The 20,791-nt window shown below is 45.7% G+C and overlaps 1 protein-coding gene across 1 annotated transcript; it reads right to left on the bottom strand.

Moving 5' to 3' along the window:
- Nucleotides 1-5,589: 5,589 nt before the first annotated feature.
- foxj1a (forkhead box J1a) lies at nt 5,590-19,976 on the bottom strand. Its single transcript, XM_039740425.1, has 3 exons — nt 19,675-19,976; nt 16,347-16,913; nt 5,590-7,664 (listed from the first exon to the last, which is right to left on the bottom strand). The coding sequence occupies exons 2-3, from the start codon at nt 16,845-16,847 to the stop codon at nt 6,849-6,851; spliced, it is 1,317 nt and encodes a 438-aa protein (XP_039596359.1). The 5' UTR covers nt 16,848-16,913; nt 19,675-19,976; the 3' UTR covers nt 5,590-6,848.
- Nucleotides 19,977-20,791: the final 815 nt, after the last annotated feature.

The following is a 20,791-nucleotide window of genomic DNA, read 5'->3' as shown; positions in this document are numbered from 1 at the left end:
TGAGCTTAGCCTTAGTCTTGGTCCACTGCTAGTCACTGCAACAGCGCTAAACCCCAAGGTTACTCCTCTTACTGTAAATGCGTACTAAGACCAGACCAGCGAGGGATCATCTTGAGCTGATAACACACTGCAACTGACCCTTGTCTGACCATGAGCAAGCCACTTCACCTGCTGTGTTTCAATTGGGGGAAAAAACATAAAAGAAATATGACCAACTGTATAATCTCAAATGTCATAAGTCACCTTGGATAAAAGTTTCAGCTAAATAGGTAAATGGGATGAGTTTAGGGGAAAAAAGGGGGACTTGTGTCATCTGAGAGGTGTGTATGGGCCCCTTTGAATAAAACAAATCCAATGGGCATTTAGTCATCCAGTGAGTATGTTTCCGGCACGGGGCACTTGCTCCCTGGGATTGTGTTCTTTATAGAACTTGGGGGACGTACCTGAACCTGTATATACAGTATACCCCTTCAGCAGCAATTGGAAGAGAGAAATATGGTACAAAAAGAGATAAATATATGTGTATGTATGTATTTAACTTACTGTAAAATGCAGCTTTCACTCCCAATATTACAATGTGGGATAATCATTTCTACTTGCACATCCAGGCCGAAGTGAAGCCATTAGAGCAGGACAGTCATCACCCAGTCCTTCAGTGGGGAATGCAGATGATTGTAAGTGTGGTTGAGCAGGCGGCTTCAGACTTCTAGATGGTCCCTCACCAATATAAATACCCACACCGTTTGCATATTCAGTGAGCTTTTTTATGAAACTTGCCAGGTATGGATCAGTACCATCTGAACCATGATATTTATGGACTGCGCTCTTCTAAGACCCAAATAGCGCCTTTATCCCTCTCTGGGCGCAGTCTGCCTGCTCTAATCACTCATGGCCTCTGCCAGGCCTACTTTAATCAACCAAAACCCCTGTCCTAACATTAGCTGCATGTACTGTATGCTAAACAGCCAGGCTGACAAGTCACAAGTATCACATAGCTATTTATCATTATTCCCGATTACTGTGTCTCACAGCACCAAACATCGAGCCGGGCAGCATGCGCCGTGTGGGACGCCCATGAAGGCAGAAAGGTTTTGATGCCACTCCCAATCTATAATGCAGGGTGCCATGCTAGCAGCTGCCAATTTTTTTTATTATCTGCGTATTTCAAGGAATATTGTGCTCTCGGGTGACACCAGACATGTATCCCATAAATCATCTCGCCACGTCACTTTAATTTAGTTTAGTGTTTTATTAGTTCAGTGCGATCTCTATAGCATTTGCCTACTGCAAAAGCCGCTACATACAGTAAGTGGTTCTGAATCTTTCAGTGGTGGCAGTCCTTGTCTTGAGCTGGGTTGGGTTTGAGACCAACAGACTCCAGTAGGCACAACACTGAGATGTAAGGCGTCCCGACAAGAAAGCAGCTCATCTTCTTCTTCTTGACACAGCTAGGCAGGATCAGAGAAGCAGAGAGGGTGACAATGGCAGCTTAAGAAGGCACGATTAATCCGATTAAACTAAACGCCAGCGAGACGTCAATTCCCCTTTCTCATGGGCTTATGAATTGTGTGGCCTCCGTGAAAACCACAAGAGAGACAAAGATCTTGATAACCAATGAATTGTGAAAGCAACAGAATTGAGCTGACAAAAACCTAAAGACCACTCTTAAAAAAAATAAATAAATAAATAACGCTGCCATTATCTCCTAAACTACTGAATTGATTTCTGGCAGCAGCGCCACCATGTGGTGTCTTGAATATGACACACAAAGAACTCCTGTCAATCATCTACACATCCATGTCTCACTCCACCACAGTGTCTTGTGAAGCAACACAGGGAACAGGGCAGCAACCGACACTGGGCCAACACTCACATGGAGGGACGACTATCCTACAATGTCCATCTTTGGATTATACACTCACTGAGCAAATTCCCAGAACCACTATACTAACTAATACTGGGTAGGACCTCCTTTTGCTCTCAAAACAGCTTTGATTATTCCTGGCATGGATTCCACAAGACGTTGGAAACATTCCTTTGACATTCTTTGACATGTTGACATTATTGCATCATGAAATTCCTGCGGATTTGTCTGCTACACATTCATGCTGCGAATCTCCCGTTCTACCACATCCCAAAGGTGTCCTTTTGCATTAATATCTGGTAAACACTGAACTCACTGTCACGTTCATGAAACCAGTTTGAGATGACTTTTGCTTTCTGACCAGCAGCCATTAGAAAATGAGTGAATTGTGGCCATGAGGGGGCGCACATGATCAGCAACAATACTCATATAGGCCTTCAAGTGATTTCAGGCATTCAAGTGAGCCCACTGTGTGCCAAGGAAGCAGTTCCCCACACCATTACACCCCCACCATCACCAGCCTGGACTGCTGACAACACTGCTGGTTTGGGTGCATGGACTCATTCATTCTGACCCTACCATCTGCGTGCTTCAGTAGAAATGGAGATTCATTGCACCAGGCTGTGTGTTTCCGGTCTTCAGCTGTCCAGTTTTGGTGAGCCAGTGCCCACCGTAGCCTCAGTTTTCTGTTCTTGGCTGACAGAAATGGAACCCAATGTGGTCTTCTGCTCTTGTAGCCCATCCATTTCTACATTCAACATGTCGTGCACATTCTGAGATGTTTTTCTGCTCTCCACAGTTTTTACAGACTGGTGATCTGAGTTACCATAGCCAGTCTGTCAGCTCGAACCAGTCTGGTCACATTCTCCTCTGACTGCTCTCATCTACAAGATGCTGTATTTCTGTCCACAGAACTGCCACTCATGGGATTTTGTTTGTTCTCTGCACCATTCTGAGGAAGCTCTAGACACTGTTGTCTGTGAAAATCCCAGGATGTCAGAAGTTACAGAAATACTCAAACCAGCCCGTCTGTCACCAACTATCATGCCACAGTTGAAATCACTGAGATCACATTATTTCTCATTCAGGTGTTGGATGTTGAACGTTACCTGAAGCTCCTGACCTTCATTGCCATGATTTTATGCATTGCACTGCAGCCCTGTGATGGGCTGATTAGATAACTGTATGGATAACTAAGTGTACGGGTGTTCCTAATAATTAACTCAGGGAGTGTATATGCAAGCAAAATTCATGCAGACCTGGAGAGGGCTTGCAAATTCCATACAAGTGGTCCATTTATTTTCATTCTCCATAGCACTGGAGATGCCATTGTGAGCAAAGTCACTGCCTGTGTTGCCTGCGTGTTCTCCTGTGTCCAAGTCTGGGTACACCACATCATCACACAGACATTTAGGTTCATGGTGCAAAATGCATTAGGGACGTGACTATGACTTTTGGGGAATCAGTGCCTACTTATAGAAGGTTCATCCTCCCACACAATAACAAAAAAAAACATTTGGTTGCCCTCTCTACTTATGCAAATTCTCACCCGAGGACGGCATCCCAGGTTATGGTCACCACTTGATCGCCGGTTTCTTCTGTAAGACAAGACGTCAGGACCCGGAGTGTCTGAATGTGCCTACACTGGCCCCCCTGAAGGTCGGTGGGGATCCTGCCTGGCACCGGTTGTTTAAAGAGAAGTCTGCACTCCCCCTTTTATCATTCGGTGTGATAAGAACAGCGTCTTGCCTTGAATTTATTAGATCTGATAATGCAACAGCCAACCGTGAGGGGTTTATCACGGATAACGAATGCAAGCTGAGCGTTAAACCAATGAGGACGACGAGCAAACATCACACGCGTGTTATCATAGCGTCGTTTGTTCAAAGCGTGCAAACAGAGCGCCATCGCCGACAACGCATTACTGCTAATGAGGACCCTGGTGGCCGCTTCGTCTCCTCCGCCAGGCTGTGGGGCTTTTTTTTCCAAGCTTCCGAGCCACCTGGAGCCACAGGATGTGTAAAAGTCGTCCTTATTTAAGCACCTTACGAGGTGGAGCGCTGACGTGCGCTCCTTGTCCCGCGGTCAGTCGTTCTGAGGGGGAGCTTATATTCGGAGATGGACTCTTTGCCGGGACTCTCCTTTCAAATACTCTTAACAGTTCGTTTCTGTATGACCATGGCGAGATGTATTAATAATTGCCCGTTTCTTTAAGGTGCTGTTGAGTATAAAGCATTCTGAGGCGCTGGGCTGGGGAGCATCTCGGCTCGGCAAGAAAGGAATCCACTCTGGACGGGACATCAAACAATAATAATAATAATCTGCGGTGGGCTGGCGCCCTGCCCGGGGTTTGTTTCCTGTCTTGCGCCCTGTGTTGTCTGGGATTGGCTCCAGAAGACCCCCGTGACCTTGTAATTAGGATAGAGCGGGTTGGATAATGGATGGATGTATGGATAATAATAATAATAATAGAATAGAATGGCTCAATATTTAGAGCTGGTGACTCACAACTTTAGGAAGCTGTTTGCAACTACAATCATAATACACAAGATCGCAAAATAAGATAGCTTTTCTAACGTAAAGGGATTTTCCAAACATCACTTTTAATAAATGGGCACAGTTATTGACACGGGCTATAGTTTACAGTCATTACATTTGAGATGTTCGTTTAGAGATTGGACCACCCCAACTGTGAGCCGGTTGACGAGCTCAAATTAAACCAGGAGAATGTTGTAGATTATTCCTGAATGTGGGCGTGTCCTGCGAAGGATTTAACAGGCTGTTTCCTGTCTTGCATCCACATCCAGTGCTCCTTGCGATCCTCCATAAGATTAGACGAGTTTTAAAAGTGTTCTAATAATAATCAGATGAATGTGTGCTTAGCGCCTAGCGGTCTTCCCTCTGGACCTGTGTGATTCTAAATTCAGTAAAGCGGGTTGACGCTATGGAGAAGTGCATCGAAAACAGAGAATTATTACGAAAAATGGATTCATAAGGATTAATAATCATAAAGTTGTAACATTCTGAAGACTTAAAAATGTAAATGAATTATTGGGAAAACCCGGATACTAGCTAAGTAAAATAATCGGAATGGATCGAATGGTTGCCTCTCAGTCGTTATGTTCTGGTAAAGCACACACTCATTTATGATGAAGTAGCCAAAGTTGCGTAGTTTGAAATAAACGGGGAGAAACTGACTTTTGGAACTTCCAACACGCAACCCACGATGAGACAATGGAATTGTTATCCAGATTAACCTAAGAGGAAAAACATGAAATATACCTGTGGTTTTAGATGATATCCTGCTACAAAACGTTGTATGTAGCAAGCTATAGCAGAATAACAAAAGAGCAACCAGGAGAAAGGGCATTGTAACTGGGTGTAACTGGGTGATCAAGTCAAACGTACACCAAGTCACATTGAAAGACAAAAAACAAAGTTGAAAATTTCAACTGCCAAAAACGATTTTAATTTTTAAAAATTGCACAAGGCAAAAAAAAGGTGTAAGAATTCATAAAAAATGAGGGAGTGAATGTTCCCAACAGGTCACGATCCCCGCAGATACACCCATAGCCACACAGGACAGGCACTACCCTAATGATGGGGTGACAAAATGGCAGCAGGCAATATGACAATCAAAAAAGAGCAAATGATTAAGAAGAATTAAAACTAAAGTCAGAATCAAAAAGTTATTGACAGATTTAAATTATAGGGTTATAAAGAGTGGTAAATTGATATGTTGATAAAGTAAAAGCCCACAAGAAACAATAATTAAAATATTTTTCTAACAATGGCAATGGTTCAGCCATTTTGATTGGTTGATGAACAAACATAAAAACATTAAAATGGTTTTTAATATACAGTAGTTAAGCATATAATAATCCCTGGTATTGACCCCATGCAGGTGCTAAAAGTTGTGAAGCTCCAACAATACCCAATGCACTGCTCTTTTCTGTATTCTTTTGTTACAGCTTTCATTTTACTTTACTTATTAGTTTAATGTGTAACTCTGCTAGTGACAGGGTTTGTGAATGGAAGGAATATTGATGAGCCACGCAAGGCCATGGCCAGAAAAAACAGAAAAGTTTCTTCTATGCAGGCAATTTGAAGATGCTTGTTATCACTGTTTGCCACGCCCTCCACCTATGTGGGCGTGGTCACCAGCACACTCACAGTGTCCAGCTCTGGGCTGCTAGTCAAGTAGTGACGGTGACATGGGGCTTCACAGGCATGTTAACCTGCCTGCAAATTGTATGTTTGGGGAACAGTGACACAAATGAAAAGGCAAGTGACCAGATGACTGTGATGTTGGGGTTTTATAGTTAAAACACAAAACACGACATGACATCAACTGTCCAAATGCTCTTTATTTATGTTATATAAAGGACTCTATACAGATGGATATATTTAAATAGAGTTATCTAATCCTTATATCCCCTATGATAAAAATAATAAAAAAAAAAAAAAGCTCAAGTTGCTCACACAAGTCACACATTTAGTGGATAAGACATGGATTGATCATTACATTAGTTCACTTCCTAAAGCTGCCATCAGGGGGCGCCATGTTCTCCATGTTAAACTTAATGGTGGCTTTGTCTCGAGTCCCTTGAAGAAACACATTTTTATCATTTTTTTTTTCTTTCTTATTGACGTGTCACAAAGCTGGGGCACCACATGAGGATCAAAGTTCAGTTCCTTTCTGTTTACACTGACCTAAACCTCACAAGCACAGAATAACAGCTCATGTATGTCCCCCCACACCCAATACCCCCCTCCCAACCCTCCATGAATGTCATAGGAAGACTTTCTTGCAGAGAGTGAACACACACAGATCCTGTGCAAATGGTGCCAGCAGCAGATGTCTAGACATGGGCGATGTGGTGCCCGCTCCTGCGCTGTCCGTTCCCGATATGGCCCGTGGTGTCAGGGCGGCATGCCCATCTTCAGTATGCACACAAGTGTCTGTAGGCTGGGGACCAGGGCTTCACAGAAGCGAGTCTATCCTGCTACAGTCGCTAAGTTCGTTTGAGAAGGGGTCATTGAGGTCAAAGAGCTGCTCCAGGTTGATGGCTGAGAACGAGAGAATGTCATTTTTATTTGACTCCCAGGGGTGCTGGAGGAAAGCGGTGGCCAGGAAGGTCTCCTCGTCAAAGTCTACATTATCCTGGAGTGTTTCGGACAAAACATGCTCATCATTGTGCAGGGGGCTCCACTGCTGGGGCCGATCAATGTGTCTCCCGCGGATGGTTAGGTCCATATCTGGTGTGATGGGACTGAGCGGAGGCACGTTGTCCAGGTTGTCATCTAATTCGCCACTCAGGGCGCTGTGCAGGATGGCATCCCAGTCGAAGTCTCCCTTCAGAGAGCCCAGCTCTTTTTGCTCCTCAGCCATAAACATCGGAGAGCTGGAACGCCGTGGAGCTTTGAAGACCATTCTTTTGGGCAGCGGCTGCTTCCGTTTGTGCCCAGCCTTCCCGGATTCACAAGGATCCCAGTTCTGGTCGGCAGTGACCTCCTCAAACTCTTTGAGCAGTTGCTGAGACTCCAGACTGATGTGAAATTGGCCGGCTGGGTCAGAGCTGGGAAGAGGGGCAGCCAAGGTGGGCATGGGCCGAATGCGGTCCTGGAAGGCTGGGTTGATCTGAACAGGAGGCATCTTTCTCTTTTTAAAGGCGCCATTCAGAAGGCGATCTGCATACTGAGGATCAATCTTCCAGAAGCCACCTTTGCCAGGCTCATCTTTCTCTCTGGGCACCTTGATAAAGCACTTGTTCAGTGACAGGTTGTGCCGGATGGAGTTCTGAAACACAAGACAGAGACATGGGAGTTATGAGGTGTGTAAAATCACAGCAATCACTGCTTGGTACACATGCCCAGGGTCAAACCAAGAGCTCAGAACTACCAAAGAAGTGATTCCAGGTGACTTTCCTGCTCCCTATTCAAATGGCACTGCTGCCATGCCCAAGCAAATGTTGGATTGCAGATCAGGGGCATGAAGAACCCTGCTTAGCAGTTGGGCACCTGTTGGCACTCAACTTAGACTTCCAGACTAGAGAGGCACCATTAGTAAGCTGTTGACTGCCCATCCAGGCAAATAAGCCTTGGGTTGACTGCCATCTTTGTTTAGACGGCAGAAGCCCTCCAAGCAAGTGAGTGATGTGTCGTGGGCTTCCAGAAACTCCTGCACTCTGTTCAAACAGCACCCTTGTCACCCCCGTGAACTCCCTCTCAGGGTACTAATGGTGCCAGAGCCAGCCAAACACACCAGTGTAAGAAATGAGCCATGATGGACTGCCCACCAACTCGACTCAGGCTGGACCACCACCAGGTCTCATGATTTCAAATGGAAGCAGAAAATGAAGGTGGCCAAACCAGTCTCAGCAGGGCTCCAGCCATTCAACAGCATGCAAGTCAAGCGAGTATCTCGACTACATCTTAAAGCCCCCTTGATAAGAGAATCCACTTAGCCCTCCAGCAGCTTTAGGCAGTGAGACCACACTGGTAAATGAGCTGGACAGGTTGGCATGAGGTCACAGTGACCCAGCATGCCTGCCAATGTCATGGTGAAAGGTGCTATAAAGAAAGGATGCATACCGCTTTGCTCTGCTCCTACAAATGTCTGATAAAATCGGGGCTTGTATGTCATTGTCATTGTTCTGATTCAGAGGACAGTTGCTTCCTGGACCCTAATCTCTCCAATATAACCTACATATAACAGTAAGTTCAGGGGTTGTTGGCAGGGCTGGCACTCCAGCCACTGTTAAAAAACCTCACTGTGACATCTTAGTCATCCTGAAAGTCTGTACTTCAATTTAGAAAGGCTAAATTTGAGGGGCATCAGCGGGGCAGAGTAGTTAGCACGGCTGCCATACACTTTACTTTCTGTATTACTGATAGCTGATCATGGTGCTGGGATGACTGGTGGGTGGCGTGCTGGTTTGAGGAATAAGAAATCCGGGTGCGTTTAGATCTCACAAACAGAAGAGAAGCTCAGCTGACTGATGTCTCATGATATACGTGCCACAAGGGAATTGAAAAAGAAACTCCTTAAAAAGGCTCTATGCAAAAATAAACCGAATTGAAACTGAGCTCGCCGTGACTGTTAGCGTGGTACCGTTTGTCAGAATGCGGCGAGCTCGCGATACTCTGGGAGTGTAAAACCATGCTGTAAACTCGTCAGGGAGTCAGGCTGACATCCCAACTGATTTCTAGCCTTCGGGGCGACGAGATCAGCAACGGCAGCCGTCCAGTTTAGCATCCCCTCCGGCTTTAGAGGGGGAATAACCCAGACTCTGTGCCAAACAGGCCAGTTCAGAGCTGCCAATCCCTCTAGTATGGTCCAAATTCCTTGGGCATTCAGTCCATCCATCCATTTTCCAATCTGCTTATCCCGAGCAGCACCATGGGGAAGCTGAAGCCGATCAGAGCACTCAGTCCTCCTAAGCTTTGTTTTGCTTTACTTTTAGTCACTGTATAGCGCCATACATTTTGTTAGATGCTTTACTCCAATTGTATTATAAAACATTGATAATGATAATCAGCAACGGGCTGTCGCCTCGTCCACAGTTGGACTGCTTTGCATTGTGCGGCAGCCGTCCTTCTGTTAGATGTGTTACTCAAGTGGTAATAATAATAGTGATGATAAGCAAAGGACTGTCACCTCACCTCGTCCTTATGCTTCGCACAGCCTTAAAAATTAAAGGTGCCCATGTGGGTCTTCAGAGCCATGCCACAGGGGAGCCATATTCGGCTCCCAAAAGAACCATTCACTTGAAGGTACCAGAAAGAGCCTTTGGATCCATAAACAATTGTGAACAGAAGGTAATATATTTGTGAATTTGTGTGGCGTTTTAGAAACCTATTCAGGGCTCAGAGAACCGAATTCATATGCAAAGAAGCCTTCCTAGAATGGAATGGGTCAACAAGGGACCACACAGCCCAGTAAAGTGCCATTAAAGAACCAGTACATTTAAGAGTGTAGGCTCATCTTTTCCCCCCATATTTTGACATGGAGTCTCCATGTTCTCCTCGTGTCTGCGTGGTTTCTCCGCTGCCATCCCTGCAGACATGCCTGTTAAGTTCATTGGCAATTTCAAATTAGCCTCAAGTGTAAGTGTGGTGGGGGGCCCTATGATGAACTGGTGTCCTGCCCGGGAACCCTGCCACCCTGAATTGGACTTAGTGGGTTTTAAAATGCCAAAGCAGATCATTAGATTTATATAGTGCTTTACATAGATTACACAGTAAGGGAGGCACTTCAGCCACCATTAGGGTGTAGCAGCCACCTGGATGAAGCGATGGCAGCCATTCTTGCACCAGTACCAGGTCACCACACACCAGCTGTTAAGACGGTTTTGGGGTGAGAGAGACAGTTAGCTAATAAGGGACAGGGGATGATTAGGGGGCTAGAATGGATGAGGTCATGTAGGGCAAGCTGGGTGCACCCTGCTCATTATGAATGATGCCCAGGGCTCTTTAATGGGCACAGAGTGTCAGGGCCTCAGTTTTACATCTCATCCCAAAGACAGTGCCAGTTTTTACAGCACAGGGTCTCCGCGAGAGCACTAGGGCACTGGGATCCACACACAGAGCACGGATTAAACGCCTCGGGCAAACCTTCCGAAACACATCTTCTAGAAGCAGCAGAATCCTTTTTCAAGATGGTCTCCCATCCGAGTAGTGGCTGCGCCCAAACATGCTTAGCTTCACTAAAGTAAGTGTGGGTAAGTAGTGCTTCAGATTTTTAAAAAAAGGGATGCCAATCAGCTTTTCATAACCAAAGTAATCATAAACCCACACATAAAGGCACAGGCAGAGCCTGTAGTTGAGCCCTAGTTGCACCGGATGGTTGGCTTAACTGGGCAGCTCTTAAAAGATGCCACACACTGGCCACATTAATTGTAGCAGCCGACCGAATGTACTCAGTCAATGGAAATGCAACCGAATTGCTTAAATCACAATGGTTGCTCATTTCCCTGTGCTCCTCCCTCTTTCTTTTAAGCTTTTTGTATGTTTTCTTCCCTATTCAGTTTGAAGCGCTGTTATAGATCATCCCTTTAATGCGACATCCTTGGAAAACAGACATTCAGGGTGCAGGCTCACAGGGCTTTGTTTTAGTAAGCTGTAGGATAAACAGAGGGGGCATCTAAATACCAATTAGGGCTGCCAAATCTCTGTGTACACTAGCAGCTGGAAACTTAGCTCGAGAGAAAGGAATATGGTGCGGGTTTCAATATTTTTTTTCCTGCTTGGGGCAGCAAAAAGTGAACCTGAAAGAGTGCTGAGAATAAAAGGAAGCCCAGCGCCACTCTTGTTAGTGGTGGAAGGACTGAAGATGTTTGGTGAAGATTCAGCGGAACGGCACAGCAGCCGACCCCTGGCAACAGTGGCGGGCTGCCAACTATTTACAGAAGATCAGCCTTCCCACAGGCTCTCCAAATCAAAGAACATGAGAACCAGAAGGCAGGAGGCTGCCCCCAGCCCACCACACATCTAGTGCTGAATCATTAAGAGTAATCATTAATGGAAGGCGCTGTAAAGGTTAAGCTGTAGCTCTGAAGGTTGGGAGGGGGGGCAAGGAGTGCAAAGCGTCTTCTGATTTTTGTCCTTCCTCCCACACACTGGCCCACTCATCCGAAGCCGTCCTGGTGCTCCACTCTTGCTCTGTCAGCATGGTGGGATATCAATAAGCAGTGCATGCGCCAGGGGCAGTGAATGTTTCGGAGACCCTAACTGACAAAGAGATGTCGTAGAGACGTGAGACATTTGACAAACGGGACGAGAACGGGCAGTCCATCAGGCCAGTTTGTTTAGATAATGGCTGAGCTGTCCACATATCTCATCCAGATATTTCTTCAAGGTTGTCAAGCCAGGATTGCAAGGGAAGGTTTGTTCCATTGTGTCCTGCCTTCAGTCCTAAATGCTTTTCCCTTCAATCTCCACTGGTGTCCCAGAGTCTGGGATTTACATGACTTCTGGTGTATCGGCTTGATCAGTGCCATGGAGAAGACTGAAGACCCAGATTAGGACCCCCTCCCACAGTCTCTTCCACTCAAGACTAAACAGGTTTAACTCTCTGTCGCCGCACCAACCGCACGATGAATCACATGGCTTGGGACCCGAGTGCAGCGGGTGACACCTCGGCACCCCACTGGATATTTTATGGCCACGCGCTATCCGCGCAGGCTCCCAACTAACAGTACAACAGGTCCTCAAGTCCCAGGATGCACCTGGCTGCTCTCCTCTGCACAGCCTCAGGTGCTGTTATGTCTGTCCTGTAGTGAGGCGACCACAAGTGCACAGAGTACTCCAGGTGCCGTCTCGCTAGTGCATCATATAGTCTGAGCATGAACAGTGCCGTGCGGAAAGTGTTACATTCTCCTAAATATTCTGGGTCTGTTTTACACTTGACGGTGTGCTTCCCGTTGAAGCATAAAAATGGAATGGATATTCAGTTTCTGATATCGTTTCACAAAAGATCTTAAATTCTTTCATTGCCGGTAGCGGTGCTGCAGTGGTCCGCTCTAGGGATTGTGCCTTCCCTACACCCTGTGCTTACTCGGAGAGGCAACCTTGCTCTATATTAAGTGGGTTTGGGCATTAGACTGGTGGATGGTTTGGCATTAAAAAGTAGCTACGGCTTGCAAAAGTAAAGATGTAACAGCACATTAGCAGATTTCATGGTGGCATGAACTCCATTCTTGTGGTCACAACATGTGTGTCTGTTTATTATTTTTTCTTTTTTTCATAGCCGTCCATCCATTTTTTAAACCCATTTTATCCTGAGCAAGGTCACAGAGAAGCCAAAGCCTATCCCTACAAGGATAGGGGGCAAGGCAGGAACAATCCCTGGACAGAGCGTTCGACTTGACATAAAAGTACAGTGCTAAACGTCTAGGGATCCATACCTGATGCCATAACACCTGCACTTTAGAACAGGACATCCGGCTGAAGTTACGCATGCTTGAGCCCGGCCAGTACTTGGATGAGAGACCAGCTAGAAAGGATTGGGTTTCTGCTGGAAGAGGTGTAGGTGAAGCCACCAGGGTCTGCTCACACGGTGGTCTGTGACTGGACCCCCAATACAGGGACACTGTCCTGCAAAAATTGGTGCCATCCTTCAGATGAGTTATTCAACTGAGATCCTGACTCTCTGGGGTCATAATAGATCCCTGGGCATCCTTTGAAAAGAGTTGGGTGTACCCTGATTGCCCACCATGCCGTCACCCATTCTGTCCCCCTAATCTCTAATTGGCTATCTATCTCAATCACCCCTTCACCACCTAATAGCGACTGGCACATAGTAGGCTCCTCTACTGCTTCTGTAAACCTCTATATAAATGTCACTGACTATGTAGAATCTTTCAGATTTTTTGGCCAAAGTTGCTGATCTCGTCCCCAGACCATGTCAGTTTCAATGACTGGCGCTCACTGGGCATGTCACATTTAATGACTGGTACCAATCTTCTAGAACAGTTGTGCTTGACACTTTTTCTGACAGCTGGTTGCATACTGTGTGAAGGGTTAAGTACGGTGAGTTCAGCTGCAATCTTTGCCCACTAATTTTTCTTTTTTTTTTTTAATCGGTTCATTCTGTCTTGGTACATAAAAAACACACGACATCAAATAGATGAGCTTCTCTTTGCTCTTTGAGGTCTAAAACACCTACATCTGTTATTCCTCATCCCTACACTCAAAGCATTGAACTTCTGGCCGAGTGCTCATCGGTTGTCAACTGTCATGCACACGGAGCCCAACCCAAAGTCGGGGTGTCAGACCACATGACTGGCCTTGACACAAGAGAAGAGCCAGCCCACTGCTGACAGCTGCCCACTCACTACGATTAATCAAGAAGGCTGTGACTAAGAATTGTCATAAGTGGCATGGCCTGTGGGTACCTGGGTGTTTTTTTTATTTTTTATTTCCTCTTCCATCCCCATTTTAAATGTCATTAGATAACTTTACACAAACTGTACGATAACAATAAGAAGAAGATAATGTGGCAAAAAGGTTAAGACTTTGGATTTCAAACCCTGAGGTTGTGCGTGCAAATCCCACTGCTGACACTGTGTGACCACGAGCAAGTCACTTCACCTGCCTGTGCTCCGATTGGAAAACCAAGAAAAGAAAATGTAGCCAGTTGGATCTCAAATACAGACATCAGCCAAATAATAATACCAATGAAAATATGCTGAGATGGACTGACGCCTAGTTCGGATTTGGCCCGGGAGCACCAATCAGATTAAACGGGTTTCAGATTATTATGAGCTCCTTCTGCACAGAGCGCCTAATAAATACTCATCTTGAGTATATTTCAGTCCATCATTTTGCTTTTCTTCAATATCTGTTGATTGGTGAATTTCTCCTCGGAAATCACGTACGTATTATGACTGCCTCTCCATCTATATATTATATAGTGCCTTTCACGTCTATCTATCTATTATATAGTGCCTTTTTATCTATCTATCTATCTATCTATCTACCCATCCATCCATCTGCCCAAACTTTATTTCCGACAGGCTTTGCTGTTGGTGTTTCTATTTCGGATTGCTGCAATTCGCGAGCTCTTTTACTTCCTTGAAAGACACTTTATACGCCATTGAGCTCTAAACATTTTAGAGAGTAGAAACTTAGGCGCCCGTGCCTTGCAGTGGACGAAAATGGTGAAAGAGACTCCTGAAATACTATGGGATGCATGGGGATATTGTGATAGAGTTCCCCCCAAAAAAATCACAAAAGTAACAGTAAACCAAACGATCTATTAATGGGGGGAGGAGACATAATATATTACACGCAGTGTGTGGCCTGATCGTGGAACCTGACTGTTTGTCGTCACGGCTCGAAACTGCGATCGCAATCGAACCCCCGGAATAAGTAACGAAGTAAATAAAATCCACATCTGTGTCACCCCCCACCATCCCTTGGACAGTTTTATCGACAACTCTTTGGGAATGAAGCCCACCAGCTCTTTTATTTACTGCGCATCCGTGTAAACGCAAAACACCTGCGACCAATAAGGACTGGTGGCTACTCGTCAAATGCCGCGCGGAGGCTCCTAGGCGACTTGAAGTAGCTATGGTGACAAATAGCACTTTGGGCAGCCTTGATTGCACTCTTGGGACAAACGCGAGGAACAATAAAGCATTGTTAATACCAGTAATTAGTCTAATGTTATTTGTGAAGATAACCTCTGGCATTCCGATTAAAAAAGGCAGGGGTTCCTTTGTCACTGCGTTTTGAGACGTAGGCAGGACAACGAGAAAGACACAAAGATCCGTTTGGAGCAGGACAAGGGGGCTGTGGCGGGTCACAGAGAAGACAAATCGGACAAGTCGGTGTGCTTAGAGAGAGGAGTCGGAGCTCATAACTGCAGCAACTCTGATGTGCCGACATAAAATAAAGCAAACGTTCGCGTGTTTCTATTGTGCGATCCTGACGCTCGGCCTTTCAGCTGCACGATCTCTCTGACCAGAATGCCATGCTTTATGGTGTATAAGGCCTATATAAATAAACAATCTTGTGATGTATTTCATTTATTTGCCGTTGCGCTCTTCACCGACTGCAAGCGCAAAGCGCAATTCTCTTCAGCTTATGTGTACAGCGCTCTTCACTTCATTTCTCAAGCCATTTTTCAGTTCTTTGCACATTCCGGTTTATTTTATTTTAAACAGCACGCGAAGCAACATCTCCCGTGTTCAGTTAACATTTCAAGGGCTTATATGGGCCTACTCTTAATACAGTGGGGCCATATAAACACTAATTTAACACTGGCGATTGGACTGTGCAATTGCACAGAGTCAAGTTGAAAAACATCTGAAAAAGTAAAATAAAAATCATGTAGCGCCTTTCCTATCTATCTATCCGTTATATGGTGCCTCTGGCAACTCTATAGTACCTCTACCGTAGTGTATTTGCACTTTCTATCTGTCATATAGCGCCTTTCATATCTATCTGCCTGTTCTATAGTGCCTTTGGTGTCCCTATAGTGCCTCATACCTAGTGCATTTGCATCTTCTGTGTTATACAGTGTCTTTCACATTGGTATAGATAGATACCAAAGGAATTATCTATCATATAGTGCCTTTCATATCTATCTGTCTGTTCTATAGTGCCTTTGGCATCTCTTATAGCAGCTCTACTGCAATGCATTTGCACCTTCAATCTATGTAGTGACTTTCACATAGTTCCAACCTATACCTATCTATCATGTAGTGCCTTTCAGATCTATCAGCTAACTAGCTAGCTAACTCTATCGCCAGAGTAAAATGAAAAGTCCTATAGCCCCTTTCATATCAATCTGTTTATGGCATATTGTGCTTTTCATATCTAGCCATCTTCATGAATGGGTAAAAGGCATACAGAGTACAAGCAGAAGTGCTAGGAAGTGTCCATGGATTTATTCTAATAGCAGAAGAGCCCACTTGGATTGCTGTTCCACCCCCTGTGGCCATGGAATCACTCGAACTTTTTTGCCCGAACTCACCTGCCAGGTTGGGTCCGCATGCCTGAAGTAGCAGAAGTTGTCCGTGATCCACTTGTAAATGGCCGACAATGTGATTTTAGTCTTCTTGCTGGCTTGCATGGCCATGCAGATCAGGGTGGCATAGGAGTAGGGTGGTTTGACCCGAGGATTGTTCCGGTAGTCTATTTCTTCGAGGGGCTGGCAAAAAGGATGCTCAGCCCTGCAGATGGACGCAGAGGTAGGTCTTCCAGGGGTGTGAGGCATGCCCATGGATGCCGGGTCTGCAGCAAGAGGGGAAGCAGGGGCATCAGAGCCAATAAATTGTTGGTGCCCGTACAGGTCGTGGTACGAATGAGCAGAAGCAGACATGGCATTCTGATTGCTGTTTGCATTGATGATGGAGAATTCCTGTAACCACTGGAGGCTCGTCAGGCTGTCATCCAGATTGGCTGAGCTGCTGGAGCTGTTTTCATCTACGACCGGCTCCATTTCTGGGTAGTCTAATTGCCAAACGTCTGCCATCTCTAGGGTAGCGAGGTCAACTCCCACTGCTCCAACCTCTCCTCCCTCAACGGATGTTCAAGAGACCTAAATAAAAATAAAGGGATAAATACGTGAAGGGCTCACGTGTACATATAGTTTGAAAGAAACTATACGGGGTGATTAAAACAGACCCACTAGTAAACCCCACCATCGGCGAAAAGTTTCAGTGAAAGAGCCGGCAGCACCAATGATCGTGAGACCTGCAAATTAGCGAAAATGGAAAAAGTGGACCCCATCAATCCAGCGCTCCCCGGGACTGTCGGCTCTTTAGAATATAAAACAAAAAGCCCCCGCCGCCCAGTCCAGCAATCTGGTCACACATCAGGTCACGCACCGCTGGCGACTTTAAAGACCCGTAGCCTCCGTCCTGCTGCCAATTTTATGAAACCGCAGCGAGGTGGACAATCAAGGCAGAGGCGCTCGCTGCGACTCTGTCGGTGCACCTGATGAACAAAGTTCGGCGGCCTTCTCGGGGCACATCTGAAAGGCGACTAACTGGAAAGTCCCTCATTTCGGGTTTGTCAGACAATCGTCAGCGTGGCATCAAAATCACAATCCGTTCAGCTCCACGGATGCAGGGTGCCAATAACCTGCCCTAGCTGGGCGAGACTACAGCTCGTTGTAATGCACAAGAAATGATGAAGTCAATTTTAAATGTCATTATATTAATGATTATAAAAATATTAATAGTAATAATAACTGGCGTCCTGTCCGGGGATTGTTCCTGCCTCTTGTCCTGTGCTTTTTGGAATAGTCGCTCGTTTCGTTAATCAGGATAAAGCGGGTTTACAAAATGATTGTAATAATAATAATAATAATAATAATAAAAAAAAAAAGTCAAATTCTTTGGATATCACAGCTTGTATTTAGTTATATTTGTATTCAGCTACACAGGCGCAGGTTACCATAGAGCAATCTGGAAATGACCTGCCCTGGACGGGACTGCAGTTCGTTAAGGTACAAGAAATTATGAAGCCTAATAGTAGTAGTAGTAGTAGTAGTAGTAGTAGTAGTAGTAGTAGTAGTAGTTGTTGCTGCTGTTGTTATTTGTTATTTGTTTTTGCGACATTGCATGTAATTAAAAGTGATTTTAAATTCCGTGTTGGTATCTTTTCATAAGTGGACTTTCCATATCATTGTTTTATTATATATGTGATGCATTTGCCTTTGAGCCATGCTGGTGCCTTTTGACTTTTGAGCTGTTGTTCTTTAGATGTCTCGACCAGCAGTTAAGCAAATACTGTTAGGCTCTCTGAAATGGAGTAAGCAATTTCGGCAGACGGAGTGTCGGTACACACCGTCAATTGGCCAGTGCTGTGGACTCCCGCGTACATTTTAAAGTGTTCATTTAGCACCAGTGATTTTACTGTGTATAGGGAGATATGAAAGACTATATATGATATGGATATTAAAGTCACTGTATAGATAGATAGATAGATAGATAGATAGATAGATAGATAGATAGATAGATAGATAGATAGATAGATAGATAGATGACATTAATTATATAAAATAGTTGTGGAGATGCATGTGAAAGGGCACAGTAATAGGCAGATAGGTTTTCATGTCGCCAAGGATCCCCGGTTAGAATTATTAATCTAGCGAGATGTACGTCAAGAATTTATGAAAATGGTTATGTAAAATAAAGGTTGATTCTGTCAATATGGTCTACGATTCTTAATATACCGTTAATTGTTATATAATCCCGTCGAGGTTCGGCGGCAGCAACCCATGGGTCCCTTGCACAGGGCTCCTTCTCTGCCCTCCATCTCAAACCCTCACCTCCGAGCTAATTAGAAATGAGAAATCAACCGAACCTGCGCGTCTCTGGGGATGAGGGAGGAAAACTGACAGCCAAAAAGGGAGAACGCGCAGGCACCGCACGGATAACCACAAAAAGTATTCGATTCCTGAAGCAGCAGCAGCTCTAACCGCGGTGTCACTCGGCTTCTGAGCAAGGAAGTTAGCAAATCGATGACTGTTTTAAAAATGTGACACTGAGTTAACGTTAGCTAAAGTCGCTTTTTCGATCGCAAAGCAGGAACCAAACCAGGATATAAAGTCAGGCGGTCTGCTGCGGAGTCGATCACAACCTTACCTGAACAACTTGGGAATGTGGGAAGAAGTCCAAGTACACCACGAAACGAGCACAGGGAGAACGCGGAAATTACACACAGCCAGCTAATGGGCACAAAGTGAATTAGTGACTGCAGAACTAACCGCTCTGTGAGAATGCAAGAGCTGCTAGATGAGCCGAGATCACGCGTGTGCGTGTGTCAGTGTGTGTGTGTGTGTGTGTGTGTGTGTGTGTGTGTGTGTGTGTGTGTGTGTGCGCGCGCAGGTATTTATTTATTTGACCTGATTTTATTTCCGTCACCACTGCTCACCACAGCAACTCTTTAAGTTTCTGTCTGTCCGCTGGCGCGTCTTAGCAGCGAAACGTTTACAACAAATGACATTCTGAAATTCCGATAGTCGCCAGTTTCAATTTCTTCGAGTTAAAAGGCAAAAATAAGTCAACAATTAATCAATAAAAACGGTAAAAGGCCCGCCACGTTGGACGCGGCCCCGGCCCCGGCCTGTAACGGATTATTTTTCAAGAACACGTCTGACGGGACTCAATGGCAGATCCACCTGCGCAGGTCTGATTGACTGTTTCCTTCGTGGACCGACTTGGTTTAAAGCCCCTTTTCTTATAAAGTGTTTTTAAAGTGATCTTCGAGGGCTGATCAGACCGCAAACGACATCCTCGTATGGAGCGAAAGCAAAGACACACGGCGGCGTTGACCGGAGCTCGTCCAGTTACCTTTCCAGCGCAGGTGCAGCAGATGATCCTGGCAGAGTCGAGGACTTTCTAACTTCAATTGAACATGTCCCCACTCTTTTTTAAAACCGTTTCCAATTCGTATTCAACTTTTTCTGGAATATCAGAGAACTGTTGGCTTTTTTTCCCCCTGACGGATACTGGTGGACGGGCTTAAATAAGACTTAACCGCCTCTGCTCTCGAACATCTCGCAGCGAAGTGTCTCGCAATTGCCCTTGGAATCCTTAAACAATTCTCTCTGGGGGGTTTAATACCTGCACTGCGAGGCTTGCCCCAGCACTATAGCAACGGCACTCCTCCGTATAAACAGCTTCCAGCTCTGCTATTGGTCAGCACGTAACTATGGAGAGACTCCAGCGCTTCTCTCGTCCGATCGGGTGGGGGGGGGATCGGTGGGTGTTGATAGACTGGACACTCATTCTCGTTTTCATGCAAACTAGCAGGAAACTCACCCAGGGTGAAGAATAACAGGGGACATGAGAACGTGAAACCGATCACACGCAAGCCACCCCCACCGCCACCAAAGACGCGCACACGCTGAGCACGGACCAGTCATCTGTCACCTGATCTGCCCAGCTCGGGGTCCCACCCTGTGTTACTTATTAGGGTACCTTTGAGCAACCGTCTTACAAGCGGCCATCAATGCCCCCCGGACACCAACTCGTTTGTTTCCAAGCATCGAGGGTGTTGCGCCGCGGGACAGCGGCTTATCTCGGCCAGTTCCGAAACGGGAAATCCTTACCGGGAAAGGAGGCGGCAGCGCCTTACTGGGAGCCGGCGGCTCTGCCACTTCGCCACTCCCGCGATATGTTGCTGCTGCTGCTCCTCCATAACTGAGACTATCGTGATTTCGCGTTCTCTGACACGAGGAGGTTTGCTAAAAAAAATTAAAATGTCCGTGTCGGTTGTGAACTCGATCCAATGAGACCGATGAAACAGGAAACACGGAAAGTGCCCTTGGGTTAGAAGGCGCTATAACCGTGGCGATATGGAAGGGAGTCCGGCCGCGTGTTAGAAGGCCAGAGCCGCCTGGGACGTGACCTTAATGTTCTTGCTGTGCAAAACGAAAATAAAAAAAAAGTTTAACAGAGCCCCAAA

The sequence above is a fragment of the Polypterus senegalus genome, chromosome 17, assembly GCF_016835505.1.
Source record: "Polypterus senegalus isolate Bchr_013 chromosome 17, ASM1683550v1, whole genome shotgun sequence".
Classification (NCBI taxonomy): domain Eukaryota; kingdom Metazoa; phylum Chordata; class Cladistia; order Polypteriformes; family Polypteridae; genus Polypterus; species Polypterus senegalus.
This window is presented reverse-complemented; position numbering and strand designations above follow the sequence as displayed.

Coding starts and splice junctions, on each gene's coding strand:
- foxj1a (XM_039740425.1), bottom strand. CDS start 16,847: ATGGCAGACGTTTGGCAATTAGACTACCCAGAAATGGAGCCGGTCGTA. Junction 7,665..16,346: donor ATGCGGACCCAACCTGGCAG/GTGAGTTCGGGC, acceptor CTTGTGTTTCAG/AACTCCATCCGGCACAACCT.